The sequence below is a fragment of the Protopterus annectens genome, chromosome 11.part0 (genome assembly GCF_019279795.1).
Source record: "Protopterus annectens isolate FY-2018-M chromosome 11.part0, PAN1.0, whole genome shotgun sequence".
Classification (NCBI taxonomy): domain Eukaryota; kingdom Metazoa; phylum Chordata; order Ceratodontiformes; family Protopteridae; genus Protopterus; species Protopterus annectens.
Window position 1 is genome coordinate 481976921 of NC_056745.1, and position 24991 is coordinate 482001911.

Genomic DNA, 24991 nt, shown 5'->3' on the forward strand with positions numbered 1-24991 from the left:
AGCCTAGTTACCTACCTATGAACCTATGCAGCAAATCAGCTGGTTGACATAACCTTTAGTGAGATGTATAACCAATGTAATTAACCTCATTTTATATTTATGCAGGGTATAAACAGAATCTAACACGTAATAATGGCATAATACGTACATGATCATGCTACCAGTTTTGCTAATGGAAATGAGTGAGCCATTACCCTGCTTATATTAGTATGAAAACAAGTATTGATTTTTAACATTCCTGCAGCATTTGTCATCATTTGCATTTGGCTTTCCTCAGTACATTTAATATATACACATTCTTCCAACTTTTAGCCTAGCAAAAATTTGTTTGGTATTAGCAACAGCTGTTAATTTAAATGTGTTTCTTAATGTCTTTCATATTGGTTGGCTTGTTCCATATAGAGGTTGTCTTCAGGTGTTTTAAATGTTATTTTTTTTTCATTTCAGTAAAAAGTAATAACTGTGTATGCCACCCTTCATTTTTTAATGAACCCTGTTGTCATAGTACTATTAAAACAGTTTGGTATCATCTGGGATTCCACAGTATGTCTGTATTCATTTTACGTGGTTTGCATTTGTCATTGAATATGCCTGTGATCCAATAGCAGTGATTTCAGACATTGTCACTAAAATTGCTTAATGATAGTATTTTGCCTTGCATCAGCCGAACTGGTTGCCAGTTTGATAAATTACGTTACTGAAAAACTTTTGTGGCAGCAAATGTAGACTTCAGCATTTACCTTTATAAAATCAGTGGCATTTTATCTGTAATATATTCTGTAATGCTTTTCACAGGGTGAAACACCTCTGGATCTTGCAAGGCAAAGAAAAAATGTGTGGATGGTTAACCATCTACAGGAAGCTAGACAAGCCAAAGGGTTTGATAGTCCTTCTTTCCTGAAGAAGCTAAAAGCAGATAAAGTGAGTAAATCAGTATCTTATAATTTCTTTATTTTATTTTATTGTGCTAATTTACAGGTTCTGCTTTCTAACAATAGGCTTAGTGGACTCCTACACTTGAAGTGTACAAGACTAACTTATAAAGAACACAATGATGCTGATGTATAGGATATAAATGAAGTATTTTAACACTGTGTATTTATAGGGTTCTCTTTTTTATCAGTAGTGTTTTCCATGTTTTAAATTAGGATTATTTCTGTTCAGAAAACCAGGGATGTGACCAACTATAGTAGTAGACATTTGGTATTACTCTAATTCATCTGCTAATTCTGCTAGTCATCAGTGCTATAGTTGGGTTGCTGGCACCCAGAGCAGTTCCTCTTATTGCCACCCCCCATCTAAAGTTTCTAATTAAAAAAAAAATCTTCCCAAATTTAGGGGAAAAAAATCTGTAGAGTGTGAGCTGCTGCTTTTTTAAAATTGCCGCAGTTAATAGCACTTCTGACTGCAGCCTAAAACTGAAATATGTTGTTTGCATTCAGTTATGAAGCCAGAATATTGTCACAACATCATAAATGTATGCCAGTACTGCATTCTCACCCTATTGTTACCTGATGAGTATTTCCCGCCATCCAACATCTTATGCCCAGGATGGCCAACCTCTATTTCTCCTCAGTTTGTTTTGTTAGTCAGTCGTACTTAACTAAGCCTAAGAAAGAAGACAGTACAATAGGGAATTTTTCATTGGTGTTATCTGGCTTAATTTGCATATAATCCCAGCAAAGAGACTACCTGTCTGAAAAATATTTATATCTTATAACTTCCAGTTTTAAGCACTGTAGGTCCTAAAGTGTTTATGATCTCACAAAGCAAATACACATTTGTATACTTGCCTAAAGCCGCATGCATATGCAAATGTAATATTTTTTATGCTTATTAACACGTTTAACCTGTAATAACGTAGCAAACTTAGAGGCTATTACCTCTCTGTACTCCTCTCTCATTAGGCCAGTGATTGAGTATAATGCCCCGTTTGATATGTACCTCTCCAAACACCTGCACCAACTGGAAAGGCCACAGAAATACCTCACAGAGAGAGTCCATGGCCTCCAACACCTGTCCTATGCGGACAGGCTCAAATCACCATCACTGTACTCAGTATTGTACAGATTGCTCAGAGGTGGTCTGTGTCTTGCCTACAAGGCAATATTGGACCCTGCCCAATAGAGATTCACCTCATGCATTACCCACTTGAAAGGCCTAAATTTAATATGCAACATCAACAAAACCTGCTGGAGAGACAGTTTTGTCTCTCAGAGGCTGCCCCATCTCTGGAATAGACTTCCCATATATGTCAGCGTATTTCGCTGACCTTCAAGTGCAACCTTGATGAGTGTATGAGAAACCACAAATTTGTCCTAGGGGTTCCACCTGTGTCCCTCATTGACAGGGATGACAAGTGCTGACTGAGGTTTCTTTTTTGGGGATAAACTCTTGGCTAGGCTTGTAAGGACCCCAAGGCCATTAGCCTAGTAACCTCCTATGATACTTTTTTAAGAAAAATGCTTTTCCTTTGTCAATATTCTAAATCAGACTCTTGCCATAATGGGAGTTGACAGTTCTACTGCTGTAGAATGATGAAATGCTGTTCCATTTTGCAAAGCAAGAAATAAAACATTGTAGTATGTGACATGCACTGATTACACTCTGAAATCGGGGAAAATTCTTTTTATAGCAAGCTCTCAGGTATGTACCTTGATGTAACAAGCTTATAACGAGGTTTGTACTTCAGAACATAATTATCCAGACTTTCTTACATCACAGAACACCATCAGAAACCTTATGATAGGCTTAAAGCCGTTTCATACACTTAATGCTGTCTGTTACCAGACGTGTGGCAGAAACAAGTGTGTAACAGCTGTAAAGCTGTTTTTATAAATGCCTTATTTGTTTCTGTCTGCATTTTGTTTGGCATTGCAGAATGTACGTGGCAGTGTTGCAATCCAACACATTTTTTTAATAAACTGTAATACATTGGGGCAGCTAAACCTTTGTGGGTATTAGCAATGAATCATGATCAGGTCTCTGATCAGAAATCTTGTTAACACATTTAAGAAATGGATTTAAAAAAATTCACCTCTCAGACTCTGCCCTTGAAGAGAATTTCTTGAATCTATTTCTTAAACACATTAACACATTAGTTACAATAACTGAGTCACTTGTAACCCCTCTGAATTACTTGCCAAGTATATAGGAGGTAATTTGCTGCAAATAATATCCAGCATTTCTTATGACAAATAAAAAAAAATCTTGCTTCCAGTTAAGATATTAGCTAAAACTGATACAGTGCCTTCACAAAGCAGAGAAGCAGCAGTTTTAAGTATAGATGCACACAAGTGACTAATATTAATGCAGCAGATATCAGTAGCAAGAAGCTCAACAGTGTGTAATACAGAGTATTAGTGTGCAGAGAAAAGCATTTTAAAAGGAAACCATGTAACTGAATAGTAATCCCTTGCCATCGTACTGTACATAGTGATAGTTCAAGAAAAACTGTTTGAGCAGCAAGCTTCTACTTCAGATGTTCTCACTAGGTCTCTCTCAGCCCACCCTTCTATGGTTCAAAAGCTACCTGTCCGATAGATATCAGTAAAATGGCACTACACCCTCTCTCCATACCTCCCAGTCACCACTGGTGTATCGCAAGGCTCTATCGTTTGTCATGTCCTCTTTAACATTCTCACCAACATCCTCCAAATAGCCACACAGCAGGTATCCCTAATACAGTATACAGATAACTCCACACTCATTTGAGCATCTGACAACATGGCAGTTGTTCAAAAAATTATTCTGGAAGCTTTAACGGACACCCATACATGTCAAGCAGAGTGCCTGTTTGTCCCTCTTCAAAAGGAACCTTGACGATTGGATGGGAGAAAGGAAATTCACCCCGGGGATCACGTCAGTCGCCCTGCTAGACAGGGGTCCAGGGAAGTAAATAGTGTGGGAAGAAATAGCCAGGGAATTGTTATGGCTAGGCTTGTATAGGCCCTAGGGCTGATAGCCTAGTACCAACCTATGAACCTGTGAAACATGGCTTTGTAACTTACAGCTCACACTTAAGTCAGTCCCTCTGTCATGAAGAAAACAATGGTTGTATTATCAAGAGAAGAATTTAAATTTTGAAGCCACTCCTCAGAGCAAATTATTGCAATGATGGTGGATGAAAAATTTAAATTCAACCTGCATATATAAATTACGTAAGAAAAACTTATCAAAAACTAGGGAGGCTTTATAGAACAAAAAACTTTCCTACAGAAGCAACTAAAACTACAGTTGCCACTATTTATCTTATCCCCACACTTATTTATGGTGCTCCCATCCTTGCTAACCTTGAACCATAGGTGTGTACTAGGCTAATGGCCCTGGAGCCTTTACAAGCCTAACCCATAGGATTACTGTGGCATCATGCCACCCGACAGTAGTTCCCAGTGCCTCTGTCCAGTAGAGCCACTGGAGTGATCCCCAGGGTGAATTTTCTATTTCCCATCAACTCACCAAGATTTCTCTTGAAGAGGGCCAGTGAGGCGCTCTGCTTCACATGTATGGGAAGTCTGTTCCATAGCATGGGCAGTCTCTGGGTTATGAACCTGTCCCTCCAGCTTTTTCTATTGATTGTGGTAATGAGGTTGAGGTCTCTGGAATGTGTAGTGAGGAGGGATTGGGATTTCATTAGATGTGGCATTTCTAACAGAGCTGGGTCAGACGTGGCTTTGTAAGTCGAGCAGAGATCGCCTCTAAGTAGGTGATATGAGACAGAGAACAGTTGGGAGTTTTTTTTAGTCTGTCCATATAGGACAAGTGTTTAAGGCCTTAGATCCTCTTTGTGAGGTATTTTTGCGGCCTCTCCAGTTGTTGTAGGTGTCTATTGAGGTACATGCCAAATGGGGCATTGTACTTGATGATTGGCCTAATGAGGGAAGAGTAGAGGGAGACAATAACCTCTTTCTTCCTGGATGCAAAACCCTTAGTAATCAGATGTGCCATATAGAAGGACTTTCTGACCACAGTGGCAATGTGGTTGTCAAAAGAGAGGTTGCTGTCAACCTGTGTCCCCCAGATCTCTTATGACGCCTTCTGTGTTCACTGGACTACCATCGATGTGGTAATTTATGGGAACTGGGTTTTTCCCAAAGGGGATGACGGCACATCACAAAAGTCAAAACTTGAACAATGCTATAGCAAAGTTGCTAAATTTGCAGCAAATACCTGTTTCAGAACCCACCACTGTATAGTACTGAAAAGCCTAAATTGGTCAGAACTACACAGCTATGTTCCCAGTCTGTCATTACAATTCACTGACCAAAAACTCATTCCTGTCCACAAACCTATCAAATCTGATGAACATTTTCTATACTCATACCATGTTGCTAAGGGCTGGAACTCCTTACTTGTATCCATTAGGTTAATACCACCCCCCCCATCCTTTAAAACCATTCTGAAAGACTTTCTAGTCAAACGATGGCTCTGTTCTTCGTCAACACCAGGATAACTATAACCCTAAATGTGAACAAGTACCTATTCATACCTTATAACTCGTTACTGTCCCTTCTTCACTCCCTTCCTTACTTCTGTCAGTTTCTCTCCACTCACTTTCTTTCTAAGTATACCATAAGTTTCCTTTTCTCTCACTTCATATTGCAGTTCCTGTTTGTATTATACTAACTTACCTTTAATTTCTCTATAAACTGGTTAAAATTTCTCTAAATATTAATTCATTTTCATGTGACTTGTATCTATTGTTATTCAAGGTTTTTCATGATGTTCATCGTGTTTCACTGCTGCAGTCATTACACTTTTGGTTATCCTGCCGTCAGGCAGTCCCGCAGTCTGCCAGAGTTCCAAAGTCTTGTTCTGGCATCGGTTGCTGTCGCCTCTTCCCTGACGTCAGTGCGCCAGGGGTATATAAGATGCAGCCGATGCCATTTTCTTCAGTCTTTCTTGCCGCGGTGCCTGAAGCAAAAGCAGTTCGCAAGTGCCGGTCAGCCGACTCCTGAGATTTTCAAATCGAATTTCAGAACCGAAGTCTTCAATAAAGCTAAGTACCCCGTTAGGGAAACTTTTTCTTGCCTCAGACCGATGTCAGTAAAAGTTAATAATTGTATTTCTTGTGGGAAACAAATACCTCATAAGGATTTTCATTCTTACTGTATTCCATGCCTAGGCCCAGACCACGTCACTAGTCGGTTTTGTGTTAGATTTAACAAACGCACTGTTACATGTCGGTTTGATTTTGCTCGCCACTACTTTGGCCGAAGGTTTAATTATACCATGCCGTCAGAACAACCGACGACCGGAATACACAAAAAACGCAAAGACAAGGATAAGGACAGGCATCCGAGGCCCAAAACTGATGATGAAGCCTCTTCTGGGCCTGTCGCCGGTTCTCAGTGAGGTGCTTTTGCAGCCCCTGACACCCGCTACCTCTGAACCACAGGCCGCTTCCGACTCCCACGTGGAGATGTCTAGGCCTCAGGATACTCAAGGTGTTGGGCCTACCGAAACTAACCCTTCAGATGGGTCTGGAACCGCTGAGCAGGCATTGGCTTCTGAGGGTGTTTTCAGACCTTCACAGCTTACCATAAAAACTACAGTCAAGTCTAAAACTCCTTTAAAGACAAAGAAGCAAGTACAGCATTCACCTGGACAGGCCTCCATGCCTAAAAAACAGATGCTCAAAATGGCCGAAGACTTAATTACTTTGATCAGGGTTTCCCATCCACCTCCTGATAAAAGGCCTAGGCAGGATACAGATTATGATTCCTCTGACCAGGTTTCCATTTCTTCTGATTCCTCTTCAGACCAGGGATACTCTTTACCCCCCTATGAGGACTCTGATGCTGAAGAATCAATTCCTTCAGCCTCTCCTCCTTAGGATTACTCTTTTGGGGAAACTTTACATACCATGAGGGAGCATTTCCACTGGGAGGGCCAGGACTACTCCGAATCCAAGAAAAGGCTCAGAGACTTTCTGTTACTGCCTCAGCACAGGCCCCTTGCTATTCCGCCAGTGTTAGATATTGTGGATGAAGTGTTCTCTGAATCCAGTTTAAATCCTGATTCTTTGCCTCCTGCTCCAGTCAAGCCAGACAGGTACTACAGAGTCCCTGACTCTCACAAATGTCTCTATAAAAACCCTGTTGCTGACCCAGAAACTATTTCCCAGGGTCCCAAAGGGGTTAAAGGCTTCCACGGCTAAAAATCCAGTTCCTTCTGACAGGGATTCTAGAGCATTAGACAGATGGGGGAAGAAAGTTTACACTTTTGCAACTTTAGCAGTGAGAGCTTTAAATTGCCAGTTTCATGTGCTTAAATACCAACAATATTTAATGTCTCTGTTAAAACAGAAAATGCTTACAAGTTCAGAACATCCTGACTATAAGGAAATGCAGGATTTATTGCATGCAGCTGAACAAGTGGGAAAACATACTCTGCAATGTGGTTTTGATTCATTAGAGGCTTCTTGTAGAGCAGCAGTTACAGGATCTGTGATTCGAAGGCATGCTTGGCTAAAAGAACAAGGTTTGCCTGGTCATGTTAAGGCAAAATTATTGGATGCTCCTTTACAGCAGGATATTTTATTTGGTGTTAACGCAGAAGAGGTATTAAAGAAAATGGAGGATAAAGCAACATCTATGCAAACAGTGAAGGATTTCTTACAGGTACAGCCACCTCGATTTAGCAGAAATTGGCCTTCAAAGAATTGGTCCTTTCCAGTGTCAGACAGACCACAAAGAGGCAGATACGGACGCCCAAGAGGCAGATCTCAGCCCCAAGGTTCCTATAGACCACGACAGTGGGGTGCTTCAACCCCAAAAGGAGGTGAAGACAAGTCACAACCTTATAGGAAACAGCCCCAATGACTTCCCCCTTCGAATGCCAAGCACTTACTTTTGGCAGCTCCCTTAGGGGGAAAACTAGAACTTTTTTCTCAAAATTGGCATATGATCACCCAAGACAAATGGGTTCTGAATATTGTGTCTCAAGGTTACAGGTTCCATTTTCACACACTACCAAGGTTAAAATAATGCCAGACCTGCCACAAAATCAATGGGCAGAGCCACAAAAACAAATTACAGCCCTCATGGACATGAGAGCTATTCAAAAAGTGCCACAACAGGAACAAGGTCAAGGATTTTATTCAAGACTCTTCCTGGTCCCCAGAAAGGACAAAGTCTGGAGACCTATACTAGACCTCTCTACTCTAAATACTTACCTGGATGTTCCGAAATTCAAAATGTTGACACTACAGCAGCTTCTACCCATGCTGGGCAAGAAGGCTTGGCTTGTTACTTTGGACCTCAAGGAGGCATACCTGCATGTCCCTATCAGACAGAACTGCAGAAGATACCTCAGATTAATAGCTAGTTCAATGCACTACCAATTCTCTGCACTGCCCTTTGGCTTATCTACTGCGCCCAGGGTCTTCACAAAGTGCCTGGCACCAGTAATTGCATTTTGCAGACAAAAAGGAATTCAAATATATCCATACTTGGACGACTGTCTTATTCAAGCAGAGAGCAAGGACATTCTTCTAAAGCATCTGGCATTTGTAAAAAGGTTGCTAATTTGCCTGGGGTACACAGTAAACGAAAAGAAGTCAAAACTAGTGTCCTCACAAGAGATAATATTCCTGGGTGCCAGCTTAAATACAACGGCCCAGATGGCTTATTTCATGCCAGACAAGCAAGAACAACTGACTCAGTACTTTTAATTGATGGCAACAAAAACCCAACTCCCTGCAAGAAAAATTCTGCAGGCCTTGGGATTCATGGCATCCTGCATACTACTAATTCCATATGCCAGACTGCATATGAGGAAATTACAATGGTACCTAAAATGTGTTTGGACTCAACACAGTTTGGGAGCAGTTATACCACTAATTCCCTGCCTACAACAGAAGTTTCGATGGTGGGCACAGGCATGTCACCTCAACAAGGGACAACCCTTCATTCTACCCACAGCCAGGCAGACACTAACAACAGATGCTTCGGGTTACACCTGGGGAGCACACATGGCAGGAAAATGTATTCAAGGCAAGTGGGCTGCAGACCAAATGCACCTTCACATCAATCAAAAAGAGAGGGCATAACAGCTTTCAGGGACCTTCTACATCCAGGACAACTGCTTTTAAAGACAGACAACACCACAATTATGTGGTACATAAACAAGCAAGGGGGCACTCATTCTTATCCCCTATGCAGACAAGCCATGACCTTGTGGAACACAGCTCTAACCTATCAAGTTCATCTGCAAGCACAATTCCTGCCAGGAAAGAAAAATAGTCTGGCAGACGACTTAAGCAGAAACATCATGGATCCTCACGAGTGGAAATCGAATCCACAAGTATTCAGCATGATAATGCAAAAATGGGGGTGCCCAGATCTTTTTGCCTCCCCAATGAATTGCCAACTACAAAAATTTTGCACAAGGACTTATCACACACAAGCATGGAAAGTGGATGCTCTCTCGTTCAACTGGAAAAGCCTAAAAGTTTATGCCTTCCCACCACTGCCTCTCCTTTCAAAGGTACTCCTAAAAGCCAGACAAGAAAAACCACAGATGATCCTGATTGCCCCAGACTGGCCACGCCAGCACTGGTACCCAATCTTAAAGAACTTAGCTCAAGAACCACCATGGATTTTACCTCAAACTCCACACCTGCTGACTCAGCAAAACAATCAGATCCTGCGCAGTCAGCTCAGAACCTTAAACCTGGCTGCATGGCAGATTCCTTAGTCAAGCAGACAATACCTCTCTCTAAAGCTGTTATGGATGCCATTTTGGAGGCCAGGAGGCCTAGCACCAGGAAATCTTATTCAGAAAAGTGGAAGAGATTCTGTGCCTGGATCAGGCTCAAAGCTTTGACCCTCTTGTCCCAAATATGCCTCAGATTTTACAATACTTAACTGAGATGCTGGACAAAGGACTATCCTTTTCATCCATTAAGATCCACTCCTCTGCCATCTCGGCTCATTACAACACAGATCCTTTCATTTTCTCTCATCCATTGCTAAAACAGTACCTCAGAGGGGCTAAAAACATAAGACCGCCCCGGAGAGCACCAACACCAACTTGGGACCTCAATTTTGTCTTGGAAAACTAACTTTACCTCCTTTTGAGCCAGCCAATTCAGCAGAATTAAAATATGTGTCATGGAAAACTGCTCTGCTTCTGGCAGTAACCTCAGCACAAAGAGTCTGAGTTACAGGCACTAATGGCAGTGGAGCCTTTCATCATTTTTCGCAATGACAGGGTTTCTTTAAGAACAAACCCTTAATTTATGCCAAAGGTAGTTTCCAGTGTGGCTCTTACCCAAACTATTCACTTGCCAACTTTTTATCCAAATCCCCAGAATAAAGGGGAAAAACTTCTGCATTCATTGGACATGCACAGTTACGTTTCTACTTGGGCAAAACAAAAGCTTTCAGAAAAACTGAGCAATTGTTTGTGGCATATGCTGCAGGATCACAGGGAAAGGCTATTTCAAAGCAGACCATTTCAAAGTGGATAGGACACTGTATCCGTTTCTGCTACAAACAGCATGGGAAACCTGTACCTAGTAACATTAGGCCACATTCCACCAGGGCAACAGCCACTTCAACTGCCTGTCTTAGAGGAGTACCTACCAAAGATATCTTGGAAGCTGCAACTTGGAGTTCAGTGCACACCTTTACCAAGCATCATCACTTGCCTCTTTATTCTAGAATCAGAGCTGGCTTTGCCAATGCAGTGCTGCAGGGCCTCATAGCCACCCCAAATCTCTATAGAACCAGCCACCCAACCTCAGCTTTGAGATTCAACCCAAGTGTAATGACTGCAGCAGTGAAACACGATGAACATAGTACAGTTTTGTACCTACCATAAATGTAGATGTTCGAGTGTCTTCTGTTGCAGTCCAGGTTACCCTCCCTCCATCCCCTCTTTCTTAGCTGGGACTTAGCTGGGACTTCTCTACACTTTTCTACCCTATACTACCTATGTGGTGTATTTGCTGGTAACTGAACATTTTGGTTTTATTTTTCATGTATGTTTCATTAGCAATATGTATTGCCTACCTGACATCTGGAGCAAGAAAAACTGAAGAAAATGGTGTCTGCTGCATCTTATATACCCCTGGCGCACTAACGTCAGGGAAGAGGCGACAGCAACCGATGCCGGACCATGACTTTGGAACTCTGGCCGACTGCGGGACCGCTTGACGGCAGGATAACCCAAGTGTAATGACTGCAGCAGTGAAGACACTCGAACATCTACATTTATGGTAGGTACAAAACTGTACTTTCTGTCAAATTTGATATAGTTATTTAAACTGTGGTTGTTCATTGTATTTTTAATGATTGAAAAATGTATGTTATTTAAATGTTTTGTAATACTTTGGAGCTTTTCTTCCGGGGGCTTCACTGAAAATGGGCTCCTACACAGTGGGACTTTCCTGGTAATCAAATGTCAGTAAATATTATTCTATGACTGTTGTTTATCTGGGACTGTTTACATACTATTAGTATCCCCAGGCTGAGTCAGAAAAAGGTTTAGCGGGATCAGTGCTTTACCCTGGTCAGCAAAAATAGAAATAAATTCATTCTGAGGGAGGGGCATATGGTGGCTAAGGTTAAGAATTCTGGTGGTGAGTGGCAAGAAAAAAATAATTTTATGGTTGATTTGTGTAGATGCTCTTCATCTCACATTGCTGCAGTCCTTACATATGGGTAGTCCGCTGTCCTCGGTAATACCAAAGTATTAGGCTGGGTCAAAACTGACATCAGGACGCCAGGGTACAAAAGCGCATGACCGACGCCACATCCTCAGTCTTTTGCCGCATGGTCCGATGCAGAAGCAGCTCTGAAATTTTTCGAGTTCGGAGTTTCAGACCAAATCCAAGTTGGCTCTGGGGAATATTTTGTTTTTTCTTGCCTCAGTGTATTACCGGATGTCAGAAAAAGTGAATAATTGTATTTCTTGTGGGAAACAGATACCGCATAGGGATTATCATTCTTTGTGCATTCCTTGTTTGGGGCCTGAGCACGCGAAGTCGGGTGTCGCTTTGTGCTAGGTTTAATAAAGGTTGGATTGTGCTAGGCTGGTATTGAAGCGGTGCAATTATAACATGCCGCCGGAAAGACAAAGCGGTTAAACCCAGGCAAGATGAGTTGTCCGTTCCGGACGCCGGTTCTTTAGAGGCTTCAATGGAACCGGTGGTTCCGATGGTGGCTTCTCTGGAGTCTCAGGGGGAGACCTTGATTTTGCAGGATGTGGCCTCTCAAGAAGCAGGCCAGGCTGAAGGGGCTTCTCAGGTCTCTGTTCTCCCCTGCCTTCCCAGGGTGGTTAGGCCCTCTCCTTCTGTTTCCAAGGCTTCTTCCAGAGGCAGGCCAGGTTTAGCTTATGTTGGTGTCACTCCTAGTTCAGCAGGGTCTGTGCCTAAGAAGCACATGCTTAAAATGGCAGAAGATTTGATTACTCTGATTAGAGGTTCTATGCCACCTCCTGATAAGAGGCCTAGGGTGGAGCCAGAGTTGGAAAGTTTTGAACAGGCTGCGGATGATTCAGAGTCTTCGGCTGAAGACTTGCAGGAGTACACTCCTTATTCTGATTCTGATGCAGAAGATTCCACTCCTTCTGCTTCTCCTCCAGAGGATTTTTCTTTTCAGAGACACTTCATTCTATGAGGGAACATTTTAAGTGGGAAGGTCAGGACTTCTCTGATTCAGGAAAAGGCTTAGGGAATTTTTGTTTTACCTCAACATAGGCCCTTAGCTATACCTCCTGTTCTGGATGTTGTGCAAGATGTATTTTCAGAGGCTTCACTTAATCCTGATTCTCTGCCTCCTGCGCCTGTTAAACCGGATAGGTATTACAGGGTGCCTGAGGCTCATAAATATCTCTATAAGAGTCCTAGGGACCCAGAAACTATTAGCCAGGGACCTAAGGGTGTCAGGGCCTCTGTTGTAAAGAACGGTCCCTCTAGATAAAGAGGCCAGAGCTTTGGATAGATGGGGAAAGAAGGTCTATACATCTTCTACCTTAGCAATGAGGGCTTTGAATTGCCAGTTTCATATGTTGAAATATCAGAATTTTCTTCTTTCTCAATTGAAATCTAAGGTGGATGCTCTGGCAGAAGGCATTGAGTGTAAAGAATTACAAGATTTGGTGCATGTCTCTGAACAGGTGGGTAAGCATTCTTTACAGTGTGGTTTTGATGCTTTGCAGGCCTCTTCTAGGCTGGCCGCCACTGGTTCAGTTCTTCGCAGGCACGCCTGGCTTAAGGATCAGAATTTATCTGACCATGTTAAGACGAGGATTTTGGATGCTCCTTTGCAGTCTGAAGTGTTGTTTGGTCCACCTGTGGAGTCAGTCTTGAAGAAAATGGAAGACAAGGCTAAGTCTATGCAGACTGTTAAAGATTTTTGCAAGTTCAGCCTCCAAGTTTAGTAGAAATTGGCCTGCTAAGGGTGGGCGTATCCTTCTTCTGATTCTCAGTCTAGGGGTAGATCTAGACGTGGTAGGGCAGAGCTCAGAGTTCCTTCAGACCTAGAACATGGAGTTCGCCTGCACAATCTTAGTGAGGGCAGGGGCCAGTCCTTTCGTAAACAGGCCCAATGACCTACTGTTTCAGCTGCCAGATCCTTCTTGCCTGGCAGCACCTTTGGGAGGACGGTTGGCACTCTTCAAGGAAAATTGGATTTTAATTACCCAGGACAAATGGGTGTTGGATATCATACTCCAAGGTTACAAGTTTTATTTCCATACCTTGCCTCCTTTCAAAGGCATGCCAGACGTTCCTCCTCAGCAAAGACTAGAGGCTCACAAACAGATTTCTCTACTACTTCAAATAGGAGCTATGCAACCGGTCCCTCTGCCGGAAGTGGGCCTAGGATTTTATTCTCGCCTGTTTCTAGTACCGAAGAAAGGGAACACGTGGAGACCAATTTTGGATTTATCTATCCTCAACACATATCTGGACATTCCCAAGTTCAAAATGTTGACATTACAACAGCTTTTACCTCTGCTGGGCAAAGATCACTGGATGGTGACTCTGGATCTCAAGGAAGCTTACCTTCATGTTCCTATCAGGCCCAGTTGCAGGAAGTATCTGCGTTTTCGGGCTGGGACTTTTCATTATCAGTTCTCTGCATTGCCCTTTGGCTTATCTACTGCACCCAGAGTGCTCACAAAGGTTCTGGCTCCAGTGATAGCCTTCTTCAGGCTAAGAGGAATACAGATCTATCCTTATTTGGACGATTGCCTGATTCTGGCTCAAGGAAAGGACGAACTTCTTCATCATTTACAGTATGTGATGGCAGTGTTAAGATGCCTAGGGTATTCTGTGAACGAAATAAAGTCCAGTCTAGTACCCTCTCAGGACATGTGCTTTCTGGGTGTGAGACTGAATACAGCATCCCAGATGGCCTTTTTGACCCCGGACAAACAAAAGAATCTTTCTCTTTATTTCCATCAATTGTCTCGTCAGTCCAGGCTGACTGCAAGGACAGTCCTTCAAGCCTTGAGGTTCATGGCATCTTGTATTCTGGTACTTCCCAATGCCAAACTGCATATGAGGAAGCTACAATGGTATCTCAAAAATGTATGGACGCAACACTGCCAAGATATGGACACTGTCATTCAGATAATACCTTGCATTCAAAAGGAATTTTTGTGGTGGGCTCAGGAATGTCACCTAAACAAGGGACTCTCTGTGACCCGACCAGAGGCGAGCCAGATTCTAACGACAGATGCCTCAGACAAAGCTTGGGGAGCCCATCTAAATGGAAAATGGGTACAAGACACGTGGCCTGCCAGACTTCAACATTTACATATCAACTTGAAGGAGATGTTAGCAGTCCAATTTGCATTGATAGCTTTCAAGGATTTACTTCTTCCAGGGCAGGTGTTGATTCAAACAGACAACACAACTGTCATGTGGTACATCAACAAGCAAGGGGGGACTCATTCTTACCCTCTATGCAGACAAGCAATGATTTTGTGGGAGACTGCTCTCAGTTTGCAGCTACATCTTCAGGCAAGGTTTCTGCCAGGAGCACAGAACTCCTTAGCAGATGTGTTGAGCAGACAAATCATGGATCCCAGTGGAAATTGGATCCTCATGTATTTCAAAAATTGACAGTGTTATGGGGAACTCCAGACATAGATCTGTTCGCTTCTCCACTAAATTACCAGTTGCCAAAGTTTTGCACGAAAAGGTTTCATCCCACAGCTTGGAAAGTGGATGCTCTCTCATTCAATTGGAGCAATCTTCACGTGTATGCCTTTCCTCCACTGCCTCTCCTCCCAAAGGTACTCCTGAAGGTCAGACAGGACAAGCCAACCATGATTTTAATAGCTCCGGATTGGCCTCGGCAGCACTGGTACCCATTACTGAGAAGTCTGGTACGGGAGCCTCCATGGCCTTTGCCTTCGATTCCACACCTGCTGTCTCAGGAGAACAGTCATCTACTCAATGTCAAACTTCAGTCTCTGCATCTAGCAGCCTGGCATATTCTGTTTAAACCCTGAAGGGTCTCAGCTTCCACAACAAGTTTTGACTGTTATTTTGGAGGCTAGAAGGCCTAGTACAAGGAAAGTTTACGCAGATAAATGGAGGAGATTTTTAATTTGGAGTACAGCAAAGGACTTTGATGTTTCTAAACCTAATTTAAGTGTTGCTCTTCAATACCTTACTGAGTTATTGGACAAAGGTTTGTCCTTCTCCTCTATAAAGGTTCATGCTGCAGCAATTTCTGCTCACTATGACTGTGACCCACCATTATTTTCTCATCCTTTGTTTAAGCAATTCCTTTAGAGGGGCAAAGAATATAAGACCCCCACGTAGAGCTCCTACTCCTGCTTGGGATCTCAATTTTGTGTTGGAGAAACTCACTCTACAACCTTTTGAGCCTGCAGCTACTGCCGAGTTGAAATATTTATCATGGAAGACTGCTTTTTTGTTGGCCATTACCTCTGCGAGAAGGGTTTCTGAATTACAGGCCCTTATGGCGGTTGAGCCTTTCTTAATTTTCCATAAGGATAGGGTATCTTTAGTACTAATCCTTCCTTTATGCCTAAAGTGGTTTCTAGTGTGACTTTAAACCAAACTATTCATTTGCCTACTTTTATGCAAACCCCCAAAATAAAGGGAAAAGATTTTACACACTTTGGATATACACAGACAGTTGCGATATTATTTGAGCAGAACTAAAGGGTTCAGGCAGTCTCAGCAGTTATTTGTTTCATTTGCTTTGGGTTCTCAGGGCTAACCTGTTTCAAACAAACTATTTCTAAGTGGATTGGTTTTTGTATTGCTTTCTGTTATTCCCATCATGGTAAGGAGATTCCAGCTGGGATTAGGCCTCATTCCACTAGGGCTACTGCCACTTCTACAGCTTTTTAAGGGGTGGCTACTAAAGATATTTTGGAGGCAGCTACTTGGAGTTCAGTGCATACTTTCTCTAAGCATTACCACCTTCCACTTTACTCTAAATCTAGGGCTGGATTTGCCACTGCAATTTTACAGGGCATTTTGGCAGCTCCTAATGCTTTATAGTTTTGCCATCCTCCCTTACCTCTGCTTTGGGATTCTACCCATATGTAAGGACTGCAGCAATGTGAGATGAAGAACATAGTACAGTTTCTTACCTACAATAAATGTAGATGTTCGAAGATCCACATTGCTGCAGTCCAATTTTCCCTCCCTCCTTCCCCTCTGTAGTTTGAGGTGGTTGTGTGGTTTGGGTTGTAAATATTGTAAATATGGTTAGTGCAGGGGTGGTTGGTTGTTCTTTGCTGTTTTGGCTTTGGCCTTTCTTTTTAGGGCCTTCTGACATCTGGGGCAAGAAAAGACTGAGGATGTGACGTCGGTCATGCGCTTTTGTACCCTGACGTCCTGATGTCAGTTTTAAGCGCCTTGACCGTCGTCAGCCTAATACTTTGGTATTCGGGCCGACCGAGGACAGCGGACTACCCATATGTAAGGACTGCAGCAATGTGGATCTTCGAACATCTACATTTATGGTAGGTACAAAACTGTACATTTTCCTCTTAATATCCGATAGTGACGTTCGTCTGTGTATCTGCAGGTTTTATTGAAGGATTTTTAAGCAACGGACATTACTGCCTTCATAGAAACAAATTTAGCTCTGAAGTTATAAACAGATATATACATTTTTCATTTACAGATCAAAATCCGATTACAGATATTCACTAGCACCTACATTTATGTTATGTAACAACTTTCTTCTTTTTCCAGTGGAGCAATACTGTTCTTTGTGCAGTACTATTTTGTTTTAAAATATTCCATCACGTCTAAGTCAGATAAAACAAAAGCTAGATAACTAAACATTTCTTCTTTTAAGAACCAGTGCACTCATATCAGGCATACAAGGTCCGAGCCCATGTAGAACTTTTGAATGTTCATCATGTTTCACTGTTGCAGTCATTACACTTGGGTTATCCTGCTGGCAGGCTACCCGCAGTCGGCCCGAATTCTAAAGTCTTGGTCTGGCGTCGGTTGCTGTCACCTCTTCCTTGACGTCAGTGCGCCAGGGGTATAAAAGATGCAGCCAATGCCATTTTCTTCAGTCTTTCTTGCCGCGCAGTGACTGAGCAAAAGCAGTTCGCAAGTGCCGGTCGGCCGACTCCTGAGATTTTCAAAATCGAATTTCAGATCCGAAGTCTTCATTAAAGCTAAGTACCCAGTTGGGGAAACTTTTTTTTCTTGCTCCAGACCGATGTCAGAAAAAGTTAATTGTATTTCTTGTGGGAAGCAAATACCTCATAAGGATTTTCACTCTTACTGTATTCCTTGCCTAGGCCCTGACCACGACGTTGCTAGCTGTCAGTTTTGTGCTAGATTTAACCAACGCACTATTAAGCGTCGGTACGATTTCGCCTTTCATTACTTTGGCTGAAGATTTAATTATATAATGCCGTCGGAACAGCCAATAACCGGAGTATATAAAAAGCGCAAGGAAAAGGACAGGCATCCGAGGTCCAAAACCGACGACGAGGCTTCTGCTAGGCCAGTCGCCGGTTCTCAGTGAGGCACTTTCGCAGCCCCTGACGCCCGCTACCTCAGAGCCACAGGCTGCGTCCGACTCCCACGTGGAGCCGACTAGGCCTCTGGATACTCAAGATATTGGACACTCGGAAACTATCCCCTCAGACGGGTCCGGAGCCGCTGAGCAGGCATTGGCTTCTGAGGGCGTTTTCAGACCTACACAGTTATATGTAAAGCCAACCTCAGCTTCAAAGGCAAAGACTAAAGCAGCTCTAAAGACAAAGAAACAAGTACAGCATTCTCCTGCACAGACTTCCATGCCTAAAAAACAGATGCTTAAAATGGCCGAAGACCTAATTACTTTGATCAGGGGTTCCCATCCCCCTCCTGATAAGAGGCCTAGGCAAGAGACAGAATATGAATCTTCAGATCAGGTTTCCATTTCCTCTGACTCCTCTTCTGAACAGGGATACTACCTTCCTCCCTATGAGGATTTTGATGCTGAAGAGTCTATTCCTTCAGCCTCTCCTCCTGAGGATTATTCTTTTGGGGAAACCCTTCATACCATGAGGGAGCACTTTCACTGGGAGAGCCAAGATTACTCAGAATCTAAGAAAAGGCTCAGAGACTTTCTTTTACTACCTCAGCACAGACCTCTTGCTATTCCACCTGTTCTAGACATAGTAGATGATGTAGTTAGTCCGGCCTGTCTCCTGACTCTTTACCCCCTGCACCGGTTAAGCTAGACAGATACTACAGGGTTCCAGATTCCCACAAATTTCTATATAAAAACCCTGCTGCTGACCCAGAAACTATATCTCAGGGTCCCAAAGGGGCAAGGCTTCCACTGCAAAAAACCCTGTCCCCTCTGATAGGGATTCTAGGGCACTGGACAGATGGGGGAAAAGGTTTACACTTCTGCTACCTTGGCTGTAAGGGCTTTAAATGGTCAGTTTCATATGCTTAAATATCAGCAATATTTAATGTCACTGCTAAAACAGAAAATGTTGACAAATTCTGAATGTCCAGATAACAAGGAAATGCAGGATTTATTGCATGCAGCTGAACAAGTGGGAAAGCATACTTTGCAATGTGGTTTTGATTCACTGGAGGCCTCTTGCAGTGCCGCTGTTAAGGGTACTGTCATTAGAAGGCATGCTTGGTTAAAGGAACAAAATCTGCCTGATCATGTTAAAGCAAAATTATTGGATGCTCCTTTACAGCATGATACTTTGTTTGGTGTTAAGGCAGCAGAGGTGTTGAAGAAAATGGAGGATAAAGCGAAATCTATGCAACAAGTTAAGGATATCTTACAGGTACAGCCACCCAGATTTAGCAGGAACTGGCCTTCAAAGAATTGGTCCTTGACAGGCCACAAAGAGGCAGATACAGACATCCTAGAGGCAGATCCCAGCCCCAAGGCTCATACAGGCCTAAACAATGGGGTGCTTCTACCTCCAAAAGCGGGGAAGACAAATCACAGCCATATAGGAAACAGTCCCAATGACTTTCCTCTGCCAATACCAAGCACTTATCTTTTGGCAGCCCCTTAGGGGAAAAACTAGCATTTTTTTCACAAAATTGGCATATAATCACCCAGGACAAATGGGTCTTGAATATAGTGTCCCAGGGCTACAGGTTCCATTTTCACACCCTGCCAAAGGCAAAAGGTATGCCAGACCTGCCACAAAATCAATGGGCAGAGGCACAAAAGCAAGTTACATCCCTCATGGACATGAGGGCCATTCAGCGAGTACCACAGCAAGAGCAGGGACAAGGATTTTACTCAAGACTATTCCTGGTACCCAGAAAGGACAAAGCCTGGAGACCAATACTGGACCTGTCTATCCTAAACACTTTTCTGGACGTTCCAAAATTCAAAATGTTGACTCTGCAGCAGCTTCTGCCCATACTGGGCAAGAAGGCTTGGCTTGTAACTTTGGACCTAAAAGAGGCATACCTGCATGTCCCAATCAGACAATCTTGCAGATGATACCTCAGATTCATAGCTGGCTCAATGCACTACCAATTCTCTGCACTGCCCATTGGCTTATCTACTGCGCCCTGGGTCTTCACAAAATGCCTGGCACCAGTAATTGCTTTCTGCAGACAAAGGGGACTTCAAATATACCCTTACTTGGACGATTGCCTTATTCAAGCAGAGAACAAAGACATTCTACTGAAGCATCTGGCGTTTGTAAAAAGATTTGCCTAGGGTACACAGTAAACAAAAAGAAATCAAAACTAGTACCCTCTCAAGAGATAATATTCCTGGGTGCAAGCTTAAATACAGCTGCCCAGATGGCTTATGTCACGCCAGACAAAGACAACTGACTTCTTACTTCGAAATGTTGGCAACAAAAACCCAGTTATCTGCAAGAAAAATTCTGCAGGCTTTGAGCTTCATGGCATCCTGCATTCTACTAATTCCATATGCAAGACTGCATATGAGGAAGCTACAATGGTATCTAAAAAGTGTTTGGACTCAACATTGCCACAGCCTGGAAACATTAATTACCCTCATTCCCTGCCTGCAACAGGAGTTTTGATGGTGGGCACAGGCCTGTCACCACAACAAGGGACAGCCATTCACTCTACCCCACGGCCAGGCAGACACTAACAACAGATGCATCAGATTATGCCTGGGGGGGGGCCCACATGGCAGGAAAATGTATTCAGGGAGCATGGCCAGCAAGCCAAATGCATTTTCATATCAATCAAAAAGAGATGCTAGCTGTTCAGAATGCCCTGACAGCCTTCAAGGATCTACGTCATCCAGGACAACTGCTGATAAAGACAGACAATACTACAGTCATGTGGTACATAAACAAGCAGGGAGGCACACATTCCTACCCCCTCTGCAGACAAGCCATGACTTTGTGGAACACAGCATTGACTTATCAAGTACACCTGCAAGCACAATTCCTGCCAGGAAAGATAAATACTCTGGCAGACGAACTAAGCAGAAATCTCAAGGACCCTCACGAGTGGAAACTAGATCCACAAATATTCAGCATGATAACAAGGAAATGGGGATGCCCAGGCATAGATCTATTTGCCTCCCCTCACAACTGCCAACTACAGAGATTGTGCACAAGGACTTATCACAAACAAGCATGGCAAGTGGATGCCCTATCATTCAGCTGGAAAACCCTTGCAGTATATGCCTTTTCTCCACTGCCTCTCCTCCCCAAGGTACTTCTAAAGGTCAGACAAGAGAAGCCAAAAATGATAGTAATTGCCCCAGACTGGCCACGCCAGCAATGGTACCCGATCCTAAAGAGCTTGTCTCAAGGCCCAGCTTGGACATTACCTCAAATTCCTCATTTACTGACCCAACAAAACAATCAGATCCTGCACAGCCAACTCAGAACCCTAAATCTGGCCGCATGACGGATAATGTAAACATTCAGGACACACCTCTCTCTAAATCAGTTGTGGATGTTATTTTGGAGGCCAGGAGGCCCAGCACCAGAAAATCTTATGCAGAAAAATGGAAGAGATTCTGTGCTTGGAACCAAGCACAAGGAATTGACACGCTTGTACCAAATATTCCTCAGATTTTACAATACCTAACTGAGATGCTGGACAAAGGCCTATCCTTCTCATCAATTAAAATCCATGCCTCTGTCATTTCAGCTCATTACAATAAGGACCCACCTATTTTTTCACATCCACTGCTAAGGCAGTACCTCAGAGGGGCCAAAAACATAAGACCTCCAAGGAGAGCGCCAATACCTGCATGGGACCTCAATTTTGTCTTGGAAAAACTCACACTGCCTCCTTTTGAGCCAGGCAATACAGCTGAGATAAAATTCTTATCATGGAAAACAGCTCTGCTCCTAGCTATAACTTCAGCAAGAAGAGTCTCAGAGTTACAGGCACTAATGGCTGTGGAACCTTTTATAATTTTCCATCTGGACAGGGTTTCTCTGAGGACAAACCCAGTATTTATGCTTAAGGTAGTGTCCAGTGTGGCTCTTAACCAAACCATTCATTTGCCTACCTTTTATCCAAACCCACAGAATAAGGGGGAGAGACTTCTGCATTCTTTGGACATACACAGACAACTACACTTCTACTTGGACAAAACCAAAGCTTTCAGAAAGACTGAGCAACTCTTAGTGGCATATGCTGCAGGGATCGCAAGGCAAAGCAATCTCAAAGCAGACTATTTCAAAATGGATAGGCCACTGCATTCATTTCTGCTATTCTCAACATGGCAAATCAGTGCCTAAGGGCATTAGGCCACATTCAACCAGAGCAGCAGCCACTTCAGCAGCCTTTCTCAGAGGAGTACCAACCAAGGACATTTTGGAGGCTGCAACTTGGACTTCAGTACACACTTTTACAAAGCACTTCCACTTATCTCTTTACTCAAAATCCAGAGCAGGCTTTGCCACTGCAGTTCTGCAGGGCCTCATAGCCACTCCTAATTCTATCTAGGCCCAGCCACCCAACCTCAGCTTTGGGATTCAACCCAAGTGTAATGACTGCAACAGTGAAACACGATGAACATAGTACAGTTGTGTACCTACCATAAATGTAGATGTTCGAGTGAATTCACTGTTGCAGTCCAGGTTACCCTCCCACCATCCCCCTTACTTTGCTAGGACTTATCTGTACTTCTCTATTCTATACTACCTATGTGGTGTATTTTCTTGTAGATGAAGGTAATGTTTATGTTAGTGCATGCATTTATATTTGCAAAATTTTTAGCCTACCCTTTTGGGGGCACCTGATATCTGGGGCAAGAAAAACTGAAGAAAATGGTGTCTGCTGCATCTTTTATACCCCTGGTGCACTGACGTCAGGGAAGAGACGACAGCAACCTACGCCGGACCAAGACTTTGGAATTTGGGCCGACTGCGAGTAGCCTGCCAGCAGGATAACCCAAGTGTAATGACTGCAACAGTGAATACACTCAAACATCTACATTTTATGGTAGGTACACAACTGTACTTTTTTAATCATTACACCTATAAATCATCTGTATCATACTTTTCATCAAATATAGCCCTGTTTGTTATTTCTACTACTTATTTGTTATGTGCAACACTTAGTCCTTCTCTCCGAAATACCCTCAGTCAGCAAGCAGGTAAACCTTTACTCGTAGTATTGCACTTAGGACCACACAGGCTGTAACCTACTCCATTACCTCCCCAAGGTTAATGTCTCTTTATTTTTTATGGTTGCCTCCTGATATCATACAGTGATGTACTTCTCTACTAATACTTCTCTTTAGTCATTTTATACTTAAATAGTAGCACCTTGTACTCTTTAATTCTGTTACTTTATTGCTCTTCCATTCCATAACTTCATCCATACCAACCTGTTATTCTTCTAATAATCATTACTTATGATTTATGCAAAACTTCTCTTCAATTTATTCATGCTTTCAGCACTATAACTGGATAGAAGGAGATGTGCCTTCACTAAGCAAGAGTCAAGTTATCTTTGTCAGTACCACTTTGTGAGCATTAAAGTACTCTAAGCACATATGTAATATTACATATGTTTTCTCATTTGTATCATCTCCATAATCATTCATTCAGCCATACTCTGTCACACCAACCATTTATTTTTCATTACTATAGCTTCCCATTCTCAAAGCATCATAATTGTTTCACTTTTTAGCAACAATACTGAAGGTTTCCCTTTTCTAGCTTTATACTTTTTATGCAAGCTTGAGCATCTAACCATCTAACTTGCCCTATTTTCCTTTCTCTTACCAGCTTTCACGTTTGTCTTAATTAACAATTCTATACTAGCAAGGTGTTGCAGTTGTAAATGTATTACATTAATATCCTCAAGCAATGTCTGAAATTTCTGAAGTGTAGGCAGTTTTTGACTACATGATCACTATGCAGAAAATAGCATATTTTTTTTAATTTCAAGAGTAACCTTTTAGAGTACTCTTTCTTAGATTTATTTTATTTATTTATTTTATTTTTATTTATCATTTGTTGACCGGGAAAGTCTGACTAGGTTCCACAGAGCCTGTTTTCAGCAGAGGCCCGGGGAGAAATGCTCTAGATGTTAATCATTCTCACTAATACAGTAGCCTTTGGCTGTTTTAATTGTATCCTGCCCAAGTTACAACAGCTGGCCAAAGCTTTGGCTCCCTGTGCCACCTGCACTCTGACTGCAGATTGGCCAGCCCCTGAAGGGAAATTAGCAGTGGAGTGTAGACCACTTCAGTACTTTCTTGCAGCCTGAAGGGAAAGAAGCTCTGAGGCCTCACTGGAGAAGCAGCGCAGTACAGGCTACCTAACTGGCAGATAATTCCCCATACAGGAACCCTTCCACACAGAAAATATTGTCTTATTTAAAATATTTTTGATGCATTTTCTGAAGAATGTCTGCAGTTTTATTTTTATCAGAGCTTTCTTGTCAGAAGCTATTTTTGAACGGAGCTCCTTATTGAAAACTGTCTGTTTTTGTGGGAAAAATGTACTACTTTTGAGACATTTTAACTGAAGTGTAAGGATTTAAAGATTGGGAAGTGTTTTGATGACTGCGTACACTTCATGACAACTTAACCTTCATTTCTTGTTTTCCCTGTGTGCACTTTCTGTGAAATGGACACACAAGTTCTGACGAGGTTTTTATATGCTGCTGTTCTTTTACTTTTTAAGTTTGAGGGATGGTATGGGGAAGTATAAGTATATGTGCTGCTTGTGAACTCTTTTCTGACAACTTAACCTTCTGACTGACTCATCCCAACAGCACTTACTGGCAGTTGGCTGCAGTGTGGATTCTTACACTGATCATGCTGTTTCTTCTCTTGCTGTATCTAGAGAGAAAAAAGAACAGAATAGGAGCCCTTGCTCTCCAGTGGGCTCTGTGCCTCAGCCAGTAGTGGGTGTCTTTGCAGTGGCGATTTGTTTTTCCAGACTAATCACACAGGTTTATTTGGGTTCCTGTTGTGTAATCCCTTCTGCCATCATGGACCAGGCTGTTCCAGTATCCAGTCCGTGAATGGGAGGACTGTCTTCTTTGGGTCTGGGAGTCTGTTTAGAAAGTTATTTTTGGAGGGGC

The 24991-nt window shown here is 42.7% G+C and overlaps 1 protein-coding gene across 1 annotated transcript in view; it reads left to right on the forward strand.

The window, feature by feature from the left end:
* The window catches only part of ZDHHC17 (zinc finger DHHC-type palmitoyltransferase 17), a 1884000-nt gene that overhangs the window by 926090 nt on the left and 932919 nt on the right, over window positions 1-24991 (forward strand). Inside the window, exon 8 of the mRNA XM_044087981.1 lies at window positions 796-921. Coding sequence (XP_043943916.1) covers window positions 796-921 — 126 coding nt within the window. The remainder of the gene's footprint in view (window positions 1-795; window positions 922-24991) is intronic.